Below are 17,131 nucleotides of genomic sequence, written 5' to 3'. Positions count from 1 at the left end.
TCTAATTCGAGTTGTGTCAGTCGTCGTGCGCCGTGAAACGGTTGAACGTGACGATCGCGCCGAATTTTGCACAAATAGCGTAGTTGTAAAGTGTAAAGGATATTAATTACTAATTATACCGCACACATATACAGATCCAGCACGGATCGTGCCTTTCCGTTTTAGTCGCATAGGAGGAAATTATATCGAACAAAGTTATATAGCCTTCATGAAATTTTATCGCATGAACGAACAGTGAGTTGATATATCGTCAGATTAGATGCGTCGCATATATATGTGTGATATATACGTGACATTATATCGCAAATTTAAACGATCTTTGCATTTTCGTCGTAAAATGCAATCGCACATTTTAATGCCATGCAATGACACGTTTTAATGCTTAAAAAAAGTGTGATGCACACACGACGAAAAGTCGTCATAAATGCATCGTTACACCCCACGTTTCGTTTGGGACATTATTGTGTCCGAAAGAGACGCGAAAAAAGCCGGCTTCCTATTTTATTCTCTTTTTATTATTATTGCGTAACAGGTGATCCTTTTTTCTACCCGTATACGTATACATTGCCATGAAATTTCTATGAAATTGGATTTTTCCTGCGTGCACTTTAACGCCTCGCAATATACCTGTCGTTTGGTTAAAGCGTTTCTCTTTCGGGTTTTCCCGTTGCCGCTTTTGTATGTAAACGGTATAAATTGGAGACGGTAAAAATTTGCCTCCTTTCTTCAAGTCAATATCAAGGCGGCACGTCGTATTCGACTACTCGAAAGACTGGAGAGGAAGCTAGCGCGTCGCGCTCTGTAAGAAACTTAAAAAGTTTCCGTTCCATAGTTTGGCGTAGACCCGTATCTTACATGCTCTCGTGTCGAGAAACTACTTGCACGCATGTGCTCCCGTATAATATTTTTTACCTTTTGTGACGTGGAAATATTTGCAAAGTTTCCGTCTCGAGCATGTGCTCGCGTTTTACATAAAAAACTGCTTTTGTGCTTCACTTTCAATTGTTTGATACACAGCGTGTTCACGAGAGTCTCGAGATGTGGAAAATTTGCTCAAAGAATGATTATTATTCGCGTAAAACTACAACCGTTACCTTAAGGGGATCCTAAACCAAAGGCCGAACTCTGACAATGTCGATAATTTCGATCGTTTTTTTTATATGTTACCGGCTTATATCTGTCCTTGTATAGACGAGGATATAGCAAGGATAGACAAGGTTATAGTACCTACATTGCACGATAGTATATATACCATGCATAACTTTTTTGTTAGGGGTCTAATTCTAATTCTGAGAACCGTATGGTATTTCTTGATGTAATCTACCTTCCACAACGGTCTCATTTTGCAACAAATTGTAGAATTTTTATATGAAGCAAATATTGTCGCGACGTCTTATCGTCCGCATTTCTGAAATTATTTTCGTTCTCAGTACAAAATAAAATCGACCGTCGTGGAAAGCTTCAGCGCGTAATTATACTTTAACTCCGAAGAAGAATTTTTAAATCCATAAAGTCAATAAAAAAATATGCGTTCAGTAAAAATGTCGACATTACAGCTGACGGCTTTAGGATTTCCTTAAGCCTCTTTGGGCGTGACATCACTATCTTTAATTAGCATTATAATGTTTCCATTAAAATTTTTTATTATGTTTCAAGTTTGAAAGCAACAGAAATTCGAGAAACGCTAATCTCTCATGGAAATGTGATTTTTTTCTCTCTCTAAATTTAATATAAAAAGAAATAAAAATAATATCGAACCGAAAGGATTAAGAAAATAGAAATAAATATGAAGTCAGCGGGAACCGCACCCCTATATGTACGAGGGGTTAATCCTAAAGCGAAGGAGCCTGAAAAACCCTCGAGTTGAAGCTCATCACCGACCGAATCCGCCGGCATGATACTATCGCGATATACGGCCAGCCAGTCGATAGCACATGTGCACACGCACGTGCGCGTGCACAAGCAACGATCTCTCCCCCGCGCAAGCCAGTTTTACGAAGTCGCACGAAAGTGGTATAGATTTTTTTCGCCCCGCACGCGCTCGGTGCCGGTGCGGCGCCCACGCACACGCACAAATACGCGCGCCTTGTCGAGCCAGTGATGGTATTCGCACAGTCAGTACGGAAGAGACGTAATTAAGGGAATGACGAACGCATCGCCCCAATATAGATTCGCATCGTACTTCCGCCCTACTAAAAGATTTCCGTCCTCCATCTGCGTCCTCATCTTCCCTTCGATTTCTCCCCTTTCTACTCCCGAATTTTGATTTGCACGCCGTTATTACTTACTCGACGCCGCGTGAATATATTGAAAACAGTGAGTTTTACTCGAAACGAGAATCTGAATGATTTCAATGAGTATTATGCTATATATATTTATAGTTACACTTATTTTTAGTCATAAATTATCGGTTGGAAAGATTAAAGATAATATAGTTGTCTTTGTTGAAATAGTCAAGTTTTCATGATGTCATGCAAAAATGCGCCGGAAAATTAAATTTCAAAAATCACAAATTTCTAACAACGAATTGGATAACTTGGTTCTCTTAAACTTTAATATGTGTCTGCTCTAATAAACCTCGTGATTGACATTGTGAATTAGATGCATTTTGGTTTGTCGAGACATTGTAGTCATGTCGCGCGGAGATATAAACTGTTTCGTCTGCACATAAGTCTGCCTGCTTATTTTGAAGGAGAGCCATTTGGCGCTACCGACCCAACTTCAGACAATTAAAGAGAATTAAGGCGCGCCATGCTTTTAACTCTTTCGTTCACTGAACTTGTGTGGGCGAGAAAGCCGTGCAATTTAAGAATATAAAGTTTTTCGCGGGCTCGACTGACGCAACAGCGCGTGAAAGTGTCGATTCATCGAACACGCAAGGGCGTGCTCTTCCATCGATTTACACAAAACGTCATTACGCTAACTCGTCCGAAACACATTCTTCGATCAATTTCGTTCAGGATATACGTGACGTAACCGACGTAAAAACCGCCGCAACTTGGTAAGCAAAAATTTATGAATGAGATAATTATAAAATATATATGTACCCCTCCACGTGAAGTATTGTGGATAAAAAGATACGGAAAATATTTGCTTCTGGAAAATATAGCCGTTAAAATAAATAAAATCGAAATAATGTATAACCTGTAATAATTATCCGTAAAAATCTAAATATAATATGTAAATTAAACGGGAAGATATTTTAAAATTGTGATGCCTCCACGAATTCGACATTATTCTACCTCCGAAATTGAATCGAGTTTCAAATATTTGCTAAAGATGTAAGTCCAGATTGCAAATGCTCAGTAAATTTATCTTTAATTCGCGAATTGCACGGAAGCTTATAAATTTACCGAGAGTACGGCGAAGTAATAATAAATGCAAATTACAGACAGCTTACAATTAGTCATTGTAAGGATTGTAAGGAATACGTGGCAGTTTTCATTGTAATAACGAGAAGCGACACCGTTTCTGAATTGTTACCGAACTTAACTGAAGTATTTTTAGCCAATCGACGATTACATGTCGAGACATATATTACGCGTTCGAGACACTGAGTTCGTTAACCTTACACTGATGAAAGCGACCAATTTTTTCAAAAACATTTTTGGCAACGAGTCGTGCAATGCAACTTTCTCGAGGTTTTTTCACCAAGTTACATTATATTTGTTCGTCTTCTTTATTTAATTTACGCGAGTCAGAAATACTTTTGCTGTTTTAATTTTAATATTACTATAATAAAACACAAGAATGTTCAATCTAATATATTAATCCGGTCTAAAACGCTTCTTATTGCACTACCATAAAAAATTGTCAGCGTTTTAGTTTAGCTTGTTTTAGAAGCGAGTAATTTTTAGAAATATCAGTCACTTGAAGATAAGCAGATAAAAAAATAATTCAATTACGAGAAAAAGAGACTGACTACTAATTCAATCCAAATTTAAGCATAACTTGAGAATACCGAAACGGAGTGTATTTAACGCCAAATGTAAGGTTCCCAACGCCTTTCAATTCTTGCAATTTTTTTTTGTGTTGTCGCTGTTCGCTATTAAAATCCCAATACGTCGTGTATTCGAGGGAGAAGATTCGAGATGGAAGGAAAGAGAGAAAAATACGCGCGTATATACTCTCGATACTTCCGAGACACGGCACTCGAAACCGACGAAGTCGAGTGTTGGAAGGAACGAGACGCGGCATAGAAGCGCACTTTCGCGCGTATTTTTGGCCAACGATAATCGATAAGCGCCCTGCCCCGAGGATGCCGGGATGCTATTGTCCCATAACGCCAGTGCTTTCGCCCCGGTCAGAGGTGGACGATACTTTTCGCGGGTTGATCGGAAAGCCAACGGCCGGCGAAGGGACGCGCGGCGTATATGTATGTGCGCGAATATACATCCGCTGGATTTATGAGCGTTTCGATCTCAGAAGCAAAACGCCGGCCGTCGAAACTGGAAGTGACCATACTCTGCGAAGTGATAAATGTTGGAGTAGGTCAGAATTTCTCTGCGAGAATAAAGAGAGAGAGAAAAGAAGAAAAAGAAGGAAAGAGAAAAATAATTTAATTTTAGATTCTTTAATTTCAAGAGAGTTTTTCCTCGTTATTTCAATCTGACAATTTTTACATCCTGTAATTTAGGAAAGAATAGAAAATTACCGGCTGTATTTAAAGAATATTGTGTTTTTATTAGAGGATGATTATAAGATACGCAGTGGAAAGTAGCGCAAAAAAATAGTGTTAAATAGAGACGGTTACGCGATACGTTTGACGAAAACTTTCGCGGGTGTTTGTACCATACCGTCCCCGAAATAGCCGAAATCACTTCGCGCTCCGTCCTCCGGACGGCGATTGGATTACAAAGCTATTATACATCCTTCGTGCCCGCGGGAAAAAAAGCCCATCCGATTTTGAAATCGATTTTGTCGCGCCAACGCCTCCGCTACTTCCGAACATAATTGCAAGTTAGACCAGATGGAAACACGCAGAGACAACGCTCCCAAATCCCGAGAGACGCGTGTCGCAGCTCGTTTATTACACACGATGTTCAGCAATTTGATGCACGTGGTGCCGACATTGTCTTGATAGTCACTATCGGCGATAGAATAAAATTGAAGATTTTTTTTGACGCAAATTATTTTCTCGTATTTCAATGAGAAATAATATTAACAAACGACGCGGGAAAATAAATAAGAATTTGACAGGATGTTAAGTTGTTATCGATCAACGCATATCGTCGCGTAAAAATTGATAATTCTCGGTTTTCCTGGCGGCAAACGACATCGAATATAATTGTCACCGTAGCCATCGCCGCTTTTGAATATCGAATATCGATGGGCCGACGTCAAGAATCGCCCGATATACCATATATCAAATTATTCTCCGCGTTTGTCAAACCGCACGGTGGGACATTATCCAAACGATATCACGCCTCATTAAACGTCGTTATAATATAGAGACGTGCACCAATTTCCAATTTTATATACGCACATATATATTTCTTTATGTTTCTTACATCGCGTATTTATTTCTCGTATTAATGCTAAATCTAAAGAAAAATAATATAAATTCTGTTTTAATTTGAAGAGATTTCCCCTAAAAAGGTTGCTGCCATTCTCGAATAATGTTTTCATTTTTCTCCTCGCGTTGTGAGGTAAGTCTCGTTCGCGAGATCGGCGGTCGTCGCCAATTTTTCATCCACGACCCTTCGCGACACGTCTCGGTCCTGTTTTCGTCGGGAAGATTAATACGTGACGCCTGGATTCATATACGGTTTCACGACGGCGATTCATTGTCGTCGTTATGGAGCAGACCGCGCAGTTTCGTATCTTTCTTCTCTTTTGCCTCTCATATGCATCTCCTATCTTCCGCCACAGACCTCCATCTCCGATTTCGCTCGTGACCCGTTCCCGTTTTCCGCGAGCATCCCTCCCGCTTTATGATGGTTCACGAACACGTCTTCCGCAACCGTGTTCGTCGATGCAACGTTGAGTTAAGATCCGACGATGCGTATTGGCCGTTATATGGATCATCGATCCGCGCCGGGATTTCTCCGTGCTCGGGTATGGAATCGTCTCTGCTACATTCGCCGAAAGGCAAAAATCCGCGCCGATTTCATCGGACGGCGATTCAGAAATATTTTCCATCTACAAAGTTTGTAATTGGCAGCGGCGAAGGAATGACCGCGTGTAATGAAGCTTGGATCAAATTCATGAATGATTTCACCAATATCAGCTGATACCAATGTCAATTGATTGATCGAATCTACTTGTGCTGTCTATCCGGACTTTATGAGAATGTGTGGAAACTGGGAAAGTTAAAAATTATTCTCGGAAAGAAAATGTCAAAGCAATATAATCTAATATAGTAATATGAGATATAATCTAGGAAGTTAACAAAGCTAATCAGGCCTTGATATTTAGTTGTTAATAAGTTAATTATATTAATGAATAATATATTAATAGGCTTTGATATTAGTTGTTGATAGGTTAATGATATCAATGAATATATTATGGAGACAGAAAGGTATAATATATATTGATTAATGCTTTCAATATAATTGTAATACGCGTGTCACATGCGATCGCGATACGCAATCTTGTAGCAATAATAATATATATATTTACTGGTATAGTATAATTTAGAAAGAGATGAGGAATCGCTTAAATGGCTAGGGTTCACTGACGTTGGCGAAACCGGAGCAGTTAGGGGCCATCAGCTATAGTTAACGACGAATTCCTAATCATTTGATTGAAGCGGGAGAGATCTTAACTGGTCATCGAGGGCCGGTCGTTTAAACGCGAGCCGCGCGCGTGACCACGTGCGTGGACGAATCTAAAGATAATGAGCGCAATCAAAATACGGTCGACTTATTGTACTCGCTGCTCTTGTCTGCGCGATATTTTTACGCGGGCGTGTTGCGCCTTCCCGCGAAACTGATGGCGCATGTCGGCGCACGTCGTGGTATTATATGTATATGCAAAAACACCAGAGCAACAGATGGCACGCGGAGGTCGAGGAACTTAAGAGCGTTTCACGTGACAGTAGCTCCGGTAATCAGGCCGGTCATGGCAATCGATCGTCTCGCCGAGGTACATACATAATCTTAATCGCACACGAGCGGTTGGTCATCCGGGCGGTCATCCAGGAATGCGCATCGATCTTTATCGCGACGCCGGACATCAGAAGGGCCTGCTTCGTTGAGCCACATCGGAATGCCTTAATTGATACGATTCGTAACTTACGGCTTTATTCTCCCCCTCCTCTTCCTTAAAATCGGCTATGTGCGAGATTATTAATGCGTGTTCAAATTGAGAGCGATGTGTGTTCCGAGCTGTATTTATTTTTCTTTATCTTTTCTATATTTATTGGAGCGCTGGAGATATTAATTATAAGTATATTAATTATAGGCTCTTCACTCGATCTTTATTTGTGAAAAGCCATCGCACGTTGCTGGGATTAAGTAATGTATTTGAACGTGGAAAATCGCAGATACGTTTGTCACGATAGAGTACTCGGTTTCACTTGGGAAAATTGTTTATCCTGAAACTATAGCAATCCCATTTACGTATAACTATTGATTTATTTAAAACACAGCGTAACGTAGTAGTAACCGAGTATAAAGCTCTACATCGCCCCGCTTCAATTATTGCTCCCAGCTGTGTGTATTTTCTCCATTGGTATATCGATTTGATCTATTTTCGCACTCGGAGCACGCAGCGGATAGAAACGAGGTCGTAGAACCCTAAGTATCCCACCGAGAGTACAGCCATCGTCGTAAGGTCGTCATTATAAACTCCCGAGACCCGGTCACGGGAATTTGCATTAATTATAGCCTATAAATTACATTCTTCTGAAAATTAGATACCTAGAAAGAAATAAAGAGAGTTCAAAACTAAGGTAGCTAGAAGAAGGGCGTGAGTAACTTTTTAGGAGAAAATGGGGAAAAAAGAAGACACAGGAAATATTAAGATCCAAAAGACTCCAGAATTATAAGGAAGTCTGAAAATGGGTATAGTTAAATTCGGTTAAATTCATTCCAGATCAAGCGATGTCGGTCGAGTGAATCGTTTTTCCTCGGTCGCTTATGACCGGAAAAGACCATGTCGGATGAGCGCGCAGGGGCGGCATAACCGCGGCATTTTACAACGATATTTGCACGTCATATAACTATACTCATAGCAATAGCTTCGTGAATCTATCGGCCTGATCGTTCATAATTCTCCGACATTTATCTTCGAACCGGTGGCGTAAACATTTAGGGGTTCTCGTTAAATGACATTTAATTAATGTAAAATGACTCCATTGTCTCGTTTTGCCTTCCACTAATCTGAATAAATACGCTAAATAAAAATATATAGACGTTTTATAAAAAATATAAATGATTTTCAAACAATGGTGAATAAATGCAGCAAATTATAATGTTCGATTGTGATGGTGCATATTTTTATTAAATTTGCAGTCGCCTCCGCTATTATTTTTGTTTATCTTTTATCTTAACTTCTTGCGCGGACCTTTGTGCTATCGAGAACGTTAGTTATTTCAACTTCGTATGTGTATACCCCGTACACAAGCATTCGGGGAAATCAGGATGTCGCTGATACGCGAGAGAAGCGGCCCAGCGACAGGTATGCTCGTTGTATGTACATATATGCACATGCATATATACTATATACGTATGTACGTACGGAATCTTATCTGCGGCCGTGGATTATCGAATTTCCGAGCGTTAGATTAGATTTCTCGACGACCACGCGCGCGCTCAGCGCACGGCTACGTTGGTTTCTGAAAATAAACGCGTACGAGGATACCGTCGTCATCGTCGCCAGTGCTCCTCCCGGCTTCGTATATAACGTGTCGCGTCTCCGACGTGCACGTGTACATAGGGCGTATGTATATAGTGTGTACAGGGTGACCCGAGCATACGCGATCTCCCGAGAAGACGCCTGTTAATTTATTGAAATTATTTCGACGCGCGCGCGCGAACAGAGGATGTCCCGAAGGAGTAAAGAGATCGAATTTTAATGGCAGATTCCCTCTGAATACGAGTCGATCTATATCTCAGTACCGAGAATGTCGAAGGGAATCGTCATTCGTAATAATTTTTTTCCAATTTTCAACTTTGAATATCCACGCGATTAAATCTCAAGTTAAAATCTTGTGGAAATCTACTGTAGATTAAAGGAGGATTAAATTATCGGTGTCTCGACATTGGTGCTTCGAGAGAAAAATTCAACTTGCGTTTTCGAGGGAGATTAGGAAAGGGACGATAAGCGTCGGGACGGAGGAGCAAAAACACGCCGCGGAAACTCAATTTTATTCGTTATAGGGATAGGACTGGTAAGAACGTATACAGAGATAAGACCGTTCGATTTTCAGTTATGACGTAGACTACTTTTATGAGACGATTGTATTACTAGATGCAAGAGTTTGAAAAAATTAGGCTGCGGTCAAACTTTGCATATAAGATTTAATTTTGATGATATTATAACTTTTTATAATGAAAATATAAAAAATAATTAATTGTGATAAAAAATTTACTGATGTATTTTATATTTTATTTAAGTAGGAGAATTATTACATTATTATATTATATCTAATTGATAAATTTTAAAATTTGTTTATAATATTACGATTGATATTTTTTTCATTAGCATGAATAATGTGAGTGTTAAACATTAAATTTAGTTTTATTTTAATAAATTATTCTAATATAAAAAATAATGAAATAAATTTTTTAAACTGCTATAGTAATATCTTTTATTACTTTATCTCTCTCTTTTTATATCTTCTGTACAATAGAGCAAATGAAAGTTGCTAAATGACAAAGAATATGAGATGTAAATTTTATTTATTAGAAACTATAAATTGTTTATTAGAAACTTGTTATTATATGTTTATAAAATCAGTCTATCAATGTATTTGAAGTATCAGTATATCAAATCTGGTGGTTATTTCGATGAAGCCGAATTGTAATTTAGATTTGTTGATAAAATTTTGAAACTGATAGTTAAAACGTTAAAAAGAGTGGCAATTTATGTCATATTCATGTTATATCGGTATATTATTCTCCATATAATTTTTCGTTCGCTTTTACTTGTTTATAATACGTGACTTTTTCCGACAATTTTCCGGAGTATTTATGGATGATTTTTTATTCGGTGTGTTCGTACTTCGATTTTAAACAGATGTCGATTAAATTGACAAATGACGTTTTAATAGGCGCCGAACACGTGTTGTAACACAGGACGGATAATATTACATCATTAAATCAAAACACAAAACAAGCCATTGTAAAAATGTTAATGGATATATTCAATCAATTATAACGTTTTTCTTCAAATTGAAATAAATGTATATTTAATATTATACGTATATGTGTGTGTGTGTGTGTGTGTGTGTGTGTAATATTTTTAATGATTGGCATATTTTGATTTAAAAAACGGACTGTGTAAAAATCTTTTCTTATAAAATACTTGAAGATTAGCATCATATATCTTGAATTCTGTGTGATTAAAGCGATATATAGTGTCAAGAGTGATCTTTCGTTTCGGTAATCATCTTATAATACTGCAATACGGTTTGCTTTCATGTTAGATGCTTGTTAGGAATTTCAAAGTAGTTTCCTAGACTATAGTTTACCCACGTTGTGCCAGTTACAGATGTCAAGCCTCGGAGCGTAAACTCCTTTGTTGTAGAAACTAGTGCAGCTTTATTGTCGCAGAATACGCGTGTAGCTTTGCTGTAATCAATAGCCAATTTTCGCGCACGCATGCAACTTTCCGTTTACCAAGTTACCTTTAGGTTGTCTAATTTAAATTAATGAATCTACTCTATTGTCTATTGTCTTGTAATCTGCAATTCTGATACCGAAATAACAATTACGGATGTGATGTGAGGACTTCGAGATCTTCGAACTTTACAATTAGAGAAATCCACCTTGAATAATCTATCTTTCAGATGCAGGATTGTATATGTCACGTAATGTCGCGATTGTAAATCTTAGCTTTTACGTTTACCAATGGTATCCTTTCGAAAATATGGTCGATGTGGCAGCAGCTTTGTAACGCCGGATAGCGATTTGACGTTCGCGCGGAACGGCCGCCGCACAACGTCGAAATGTGCAATGTTCGATCATCCGGGCGAGGAATGGAGCGGCCAGGATGGTTGAATCGGGTCTCGTAGATCCATCGGAATTCGAACCTCGTCATTAATTGGAGGACGACGAACGCCGTCCGGGTTCTCTCAGTTACGTCACTCCGACGAACTGACCCACTTTCTCACGAAGCTCCTTCCGCGCGGTATCCACGCTCGAACTTTCCTGCGTTGTTAAGTCCCACGTGACTAGGCGGACCCGCCGAAATTGATTGTGACCCAGGCAGCACGTTCATTTGGAGAGAACAACGAGGCCGCCCGTATATTCGTCGACAAGTTTGTATTTAATCAAGTCAAGAGCGACGCCGGACTAAACGAGGTAGCATGCAGTCGCTTTTGCAATCCGGAAGTGAACGTTCGCCGGGTGTTCACGTGTACGCGCTCCGCGAGCTTGTCGCGCTCACCTGCGTTCGGGAATTATGAAAATAACCCGTGCATGCTGCGAAACTGTTAATCTCTCTCTTTCACTTTTTCTCTCTTTCTATTCCTCCTGGCATTTACTTAACAAGCAATTCAAAGAAACATAAACGAGAAGCCACCAGCAAAGGCAAGTTCGACCGAGCGAAGAGAAATAAACGTTGAGTCTCATGTGAGGTGTCTGTCTATCCCAGTTTCCTGACTATATTCCGGGCAATTCCAGACATCACATTATTACTTAACGCAATCTTGCTTTTTCCTTCGTTACATCGGCCCCTCCCGCCGCGGTGAAGAATAACTAAAACGAGAGCACGCCCCCGGTGTACACGCACACACGTGTCACTCGATAACTATTTCCGGCCACTTCCGCGAACGCGTTATTCTCGGTACACTTTGTCGCGGCCGCTTTCTGCCAAATAGGTCGCTGGGCCGAAAAGGCTATTTACTTCGATCCCTCATCGAGGACATTTATTAATAGGTTTCGCAAAAGCCCAATTTCTTTGTGAGACTTTTTTTTGTTCTACGTAATCTTTCTTTTGGAAAAGTTTTCGGGATAAATTGTATATTTATGTTGTGCCGAATGATATTATTTTGTCTAATTATTATCGATGAACTTAGTTCACGGAGGACATTTTCAAAAATTTGAAATTTGACAGGATCTTAACTTGAAACATAATCATCAGTAATAATAATAAAATCGTCAATTGAATTTGGACCAACGCATGATCATTTTGATTTTTATAACATCAATCTATTTATCGAGTATATATATATATCTCGACGAACTCACGAAATATTTTGATAATTTTTAAACGGTTTCGATCGCGCTGATAGCGGTAGAGACCAGTTGTTGGAGCGTCAATAACGATATTGTCAACATCTAATGATTACAGGCGGATCTGTCAGGGGGGAGATTGAACCCGGCTCGAACGAGCTCACACCTGGCAGACGGTCTGGCGGTGGCGGCGGCATCGGAGGCGGAGGCGGCGGTGGCGTCTTGGGGGTTGGCGCCGGCGGCGGCAGCGGCGGGGGCGGCTCGGGGGGCCGCAGCTCCTCCGGCGGTCGCTCGAGGGACGAGCCGAGGAGGCACACTCTCGGCGGCGATCATCAACCCTCCCTTCATCATCAGCAATTCAACGCGGCGCAGCAGCTGCACCCCCTTCATCCGCATCATCTGCCGCCACCACACGGCCAGTACGGCAATCCACCCTCACGGCACACCACCATGGATCTCGAGGTGAATCTTTGCTCGCGCAACATGTAAATACACACATACTTATTGTTTGCGATGATCTCTCTATCAAATCTCGATTTCTCCCCCGATTTTCGACGTCCCTCGCCTCTCCTATCGACGCTTACCCTATCACCGCAACATCAGCTAATATCCCCATTCAATTCGACGTATAGAGAGTCCGCTCTGTCCCTCAAACTATGACAAACAGGGTCCTATAAATGTTTAGCTTTCTTTCCCTTCAATTATGGTACGTATCTTTTATTTCGCGTGACTTCGACGCGAGTTTCCGCTTTCCGTTCTCTATATACATATTTTTAACATTTATATATTTATAGTACATTTCCATATTTTTTATGGTTCGAATAATTCACTTGTTTGATCAATTTTTATATGTAATGTTAATTATTACCCGTTACACAGATACATTTATATATTTTGTTTCAAGTATTGATTAAGGAAAATCTCTATAATGTGTGTCCGAAAACATTTTGTATCGTATATAAGCTAACATTTTTGTCTATATCTTTATAACATGTTTATCTTTATATATTATATCGAAATTTCCTTTAATAGGACTTTTTTCTCTTCTTTTTGTGTCGATGTTTGAAATGACTCTTTTTGATGAGTGACTGAACGTTTTCCTTGTTATACTGAATATGTGAATATATAATTCATGAATATAATAGATAAATCCTTTTTTGAGAAACACGGAATTAAAAGGAGAATGTTCTTTTTGCACTTTAACTTTTACGCCTAGATTGAATAACGAATATTATAATTTTGCAACAAATCACAAATTTACATCTACGTAAATCATTTATTATGCTTATGCAATTTAATCTTATTTTATTACAATACGTGATAAATTGGAGAAAATAGTTTGGAATAACATTTCATCGTCATCTACTCCTCTCATATTTCTGACAAATCAGACGTTGGCACGTATAAAAATGATCCTCGAATGCATGGAAGTTATTGATGACACTCCGATTTCGCTGGGGTTTCTCTACGTGCCGTTGTAATTCAGGATCGTCCACGTGTGCAATCGAGTGTGCTGCATGAGTGTGTTGCACTTTTACAAGAACAATACACCGAAACGAAAATGAAAACTTTGCTTATTTCGTTTCACGAAGAAAAATCGCATTTCTTAAATTTTACTCGTAAATAAAATTCTTACCGGCGTATTATTTACGCTCTGGCATTTTGATAATTTCGATAAACACGAGTATATAGTTCCCCCAAGTTCCCCAGGGTAATGGTAAACGTTCAGTTACCCGAACGGTGACGTGCGTCGTTCGCGCAACGAGGGAGAAAATTGTTTTCGCATTGAGGAGAGATCGTACGGGAATGTGCATTTTTCATTTTGAGAATGTTTCATTCAAGACAACGTACCGCACAGATCTACTCGATGCATCACTATCGTACCGAGGGGTCACCGTTTATTTATGGCGCATGAATGCATATACACGTTCTGCTTTTCGCTCTCTCGAGTTCCTTTCGCCCCGAATTTTCTTCCCTTCTTTCTCAACCCGTCAGACAAAAGTACGTATAATGTTTGTTGTTTGCCTTAGGAGCATCCGTCTTATAAGTTATACAACGTTCGCGTTTTTGCGCGATCAACCGTAAACTGAAGAATGCATCGTAAAAAGGAGCAGAATTGATTCCGCTTTTCGCATAACGGAGTAAACCGAATTTTTCTTTCAGAGATTTCTACGTGCACGTAATATTCGAAAATGCACGAGTATTATTCTTATCGCGTGATATACTACCGCGTGAATTGCGATTATGCGTAATTAAAGTTTTTATCATTGATAAACGCGAAAACTTATGATGTAATTAAGCTCTTGTGATATTATTGCAAAACTTTCACGAGACACATTATATACCGTAATACTTATTAAACTTAATAATAGCTGAAAGATTATCATATACCGTTTGTGTACTGCAATATTATCCTATATATATTAATTATTGAAGAATATTGTTAGTGAAATATGATTCGCGCAATATGACAAAATTATTTATAAACAGGGCTGGCGAACTAACAAGGTTTTTGTGCTTAAAATATTATATTATAAATTCAAAACATATACAAACGTTTCGGCCCTAAATGTGGCCATCATCAGTGTGAACAACAATTATAACCTTGGTCGTTTAACGGAAATTAAATAATTAATACTGAAGTTTTACATTGATATAGATAAAAAAATTCACAGAAATTATAAACTATTTACATATCTGTTTTGTGTGTGTATGCGGCTAGATATAAAATAAATAGCTTATATAATTTCTGTGAATTTTTTAATCTATATCGATGTAAGACTTCAGTATTAATTATTTAATTTTTGTTAAACGACCCCAAGGTTATAATTGTTTTTCACACTGATGAAGGCCACATTTAAGGCCGAAACGTTTGTATATGTTTTGAATTTATAATATAATATTTTAAGCACAAAGACCTTGCTTGTTTGCCAGCTTTGTTTATTAAAATTATTTATATATTATATGTTATATATATATAATAAGTTAATATATATAATATTTAACATATGCGATTCAATACTGCAATAATGCACGTCTTTAACAAAAAATAGCGCACACGTTTCGGTACAACCTACTTTAATATCAATTAGGTATTGTTATATCGCTTTATGCGATCACCAGTTTAAAAACAATTTTTAAGCCATCGCACGTTAATTGAAGATACGAGCGAAATGCGATACCCGCAGCTTATTACTTTAGCGGGTACCGCGTGGTCAAGAACCGCCGGTAATGAGAGGAAGTGGTTAATTAATTATCATCCACCTACGACGTCCTTTCTTGCGTTCGTTGTTTCCGATAATTGAAGGGTACCGACACACCGAACATAAATGTATCTATACGTAGCACCGTCCTCTTGACGTCCCAGATTTCTTATTTTCCTGCACTTTAATTACCTGGATGTTTAAACTTGTAACGATAATCGCTTAATAACGAGTAATATTCTGGATTTTGCTTTTTTAAAACGTTTGAACACGGGAGTATAGCCATTACTGACTATGAATAGATATATTATACCTTTTTTTTTAAACTAAAATTTAATAAATCGCATGTGAGTCTAAAATAGTTACATTTAAAGAAACACAAAATAATTTATCTGAATAAAAAATATACACTGTATTTTATTGCTATTCAAAGATAATCTTGTCACATCAAAATAACAAAAAGAAATTTAATAAAAATATTAACGTTACTTAAATAAAAATTTATTTTTGCTTCCACAAAATTATTATTAATAACATAAAAAAATGTAATATGTGTAACAGAAAAAATTGGAGGATATTTAATAATATTATTACCGTTTGTAAGTCTCATATTTTATACATGTATATAATATTGCAAAGATTTTAAATTATTAATTAACGAAACATATATTTTTTGTTCTCTTTGGATTTGACTATGAAATGTATATTATCTATTTTAAACTAGTTGTATATTATTGTTTATAATATCGTACAAAATTATGAAAAAAATATTTAACGTAAATATATCTGATAATCTATTCATTAAACCAAATTTATAAGTTTATTTACATTGCTGGAGAAAATAATGTAAATTTATATCAAGTTGAAAACTTATACACACGTGCATGAATATATAAATTTTTGTTCGCTATATATTAATACAAAAGTATTACTTCAAGTATCATTAATTGCAACTGACAATTTAAATAGTATTAAATCTGACACAATCTTTCACGTTCGAAAGATCCGAAGATCGCGCGGTACTCGTGTTTTGCGGATGTCGCACGATCGATTAGCTCTCTCCTGTCACGCGTGATTATTGAGCATCCTCGGGGTGTCTCTGCGGTTTGTAGGGGATAATCGAACTTGGAGTGCAGGTGGTGCACAGTCGAGATAGTGGGTGTGAACGTTACATCATCATGTTCGCCAGCTTTGCCATTAATTGGTGACCCGCTCGGTTCATAGCACGTTCTGTTGCGATACGACGCGCGACGTGGTTACGCGAAAAACAAGATTGTAACCCGAATTACGAAATTACACCGCTCAAAGCAATCACGAGATCACGTAGGACCATATTGTTGAATAAACCACGAAGGCAAATGGTTTTTTTTTCTTCTCTCTTTCTCTATCTCTTCTTTTTTTATTCCTTTCGTCAACCTTTTAATCTATTATCTGAAAGCGTTGCCAACACATCGTTGCAGGTATTTAACACGTGTCCCGTTCTCGAACGTGAGTTGCGTATGTAGATATTGCATATCATAAGCCGACCTCGCAGTTTCCGTTCCTTTTTACAACGAACGCGATAATGCAGCTGCATAACAAATCAAT

At 38.2% G+C, this 17,131-nt stretch overlaps 1 protein-coding gene across 2 annotated transcripts in view; it reads left to right on the top strand.

Annotated features, from left to right (window-relative positions):
- The window catches only part of LOC143908376 (uncharacterized), a 244,935-nt gene that overhangs the window by 141,495 nt on the left and 86,309 nt on the right, over nt 1-17,131 (top strand). For both annotated transcript variants that reach the window (XM_077426027.1, XM_077426034.1), the window contains exon 5: nt 12,460-12,803. In XM_077426027.1, coding sequence (XP_077282153.1) covers nt 12,460-12,803 — 344 coding nt within the window. The remainder of the gene's footprint in view (nt 1-12,459; nt 12,804-17,131) is intronic.

Source organism: Temnothorax americanus, unplaced genomic scaffold (assembly GCF_048541705.1).
Source record: "Temnothorax americanus isolate GAGA-0224 unplaced genomic scaffold, ASM4854170v1 Scaffold11, whole genome shotgun sequence".
NCBI lineage: Eukaryota > Metazoa > Arthropoda > Insecta > Hymenoptera > Formicidae > Temnothorax > Temnothorax americanus.
Note: the sequence above shows the minus strand (reverse complement) of the source record. Positions and strands in the feature narration are given on the sequence as shown.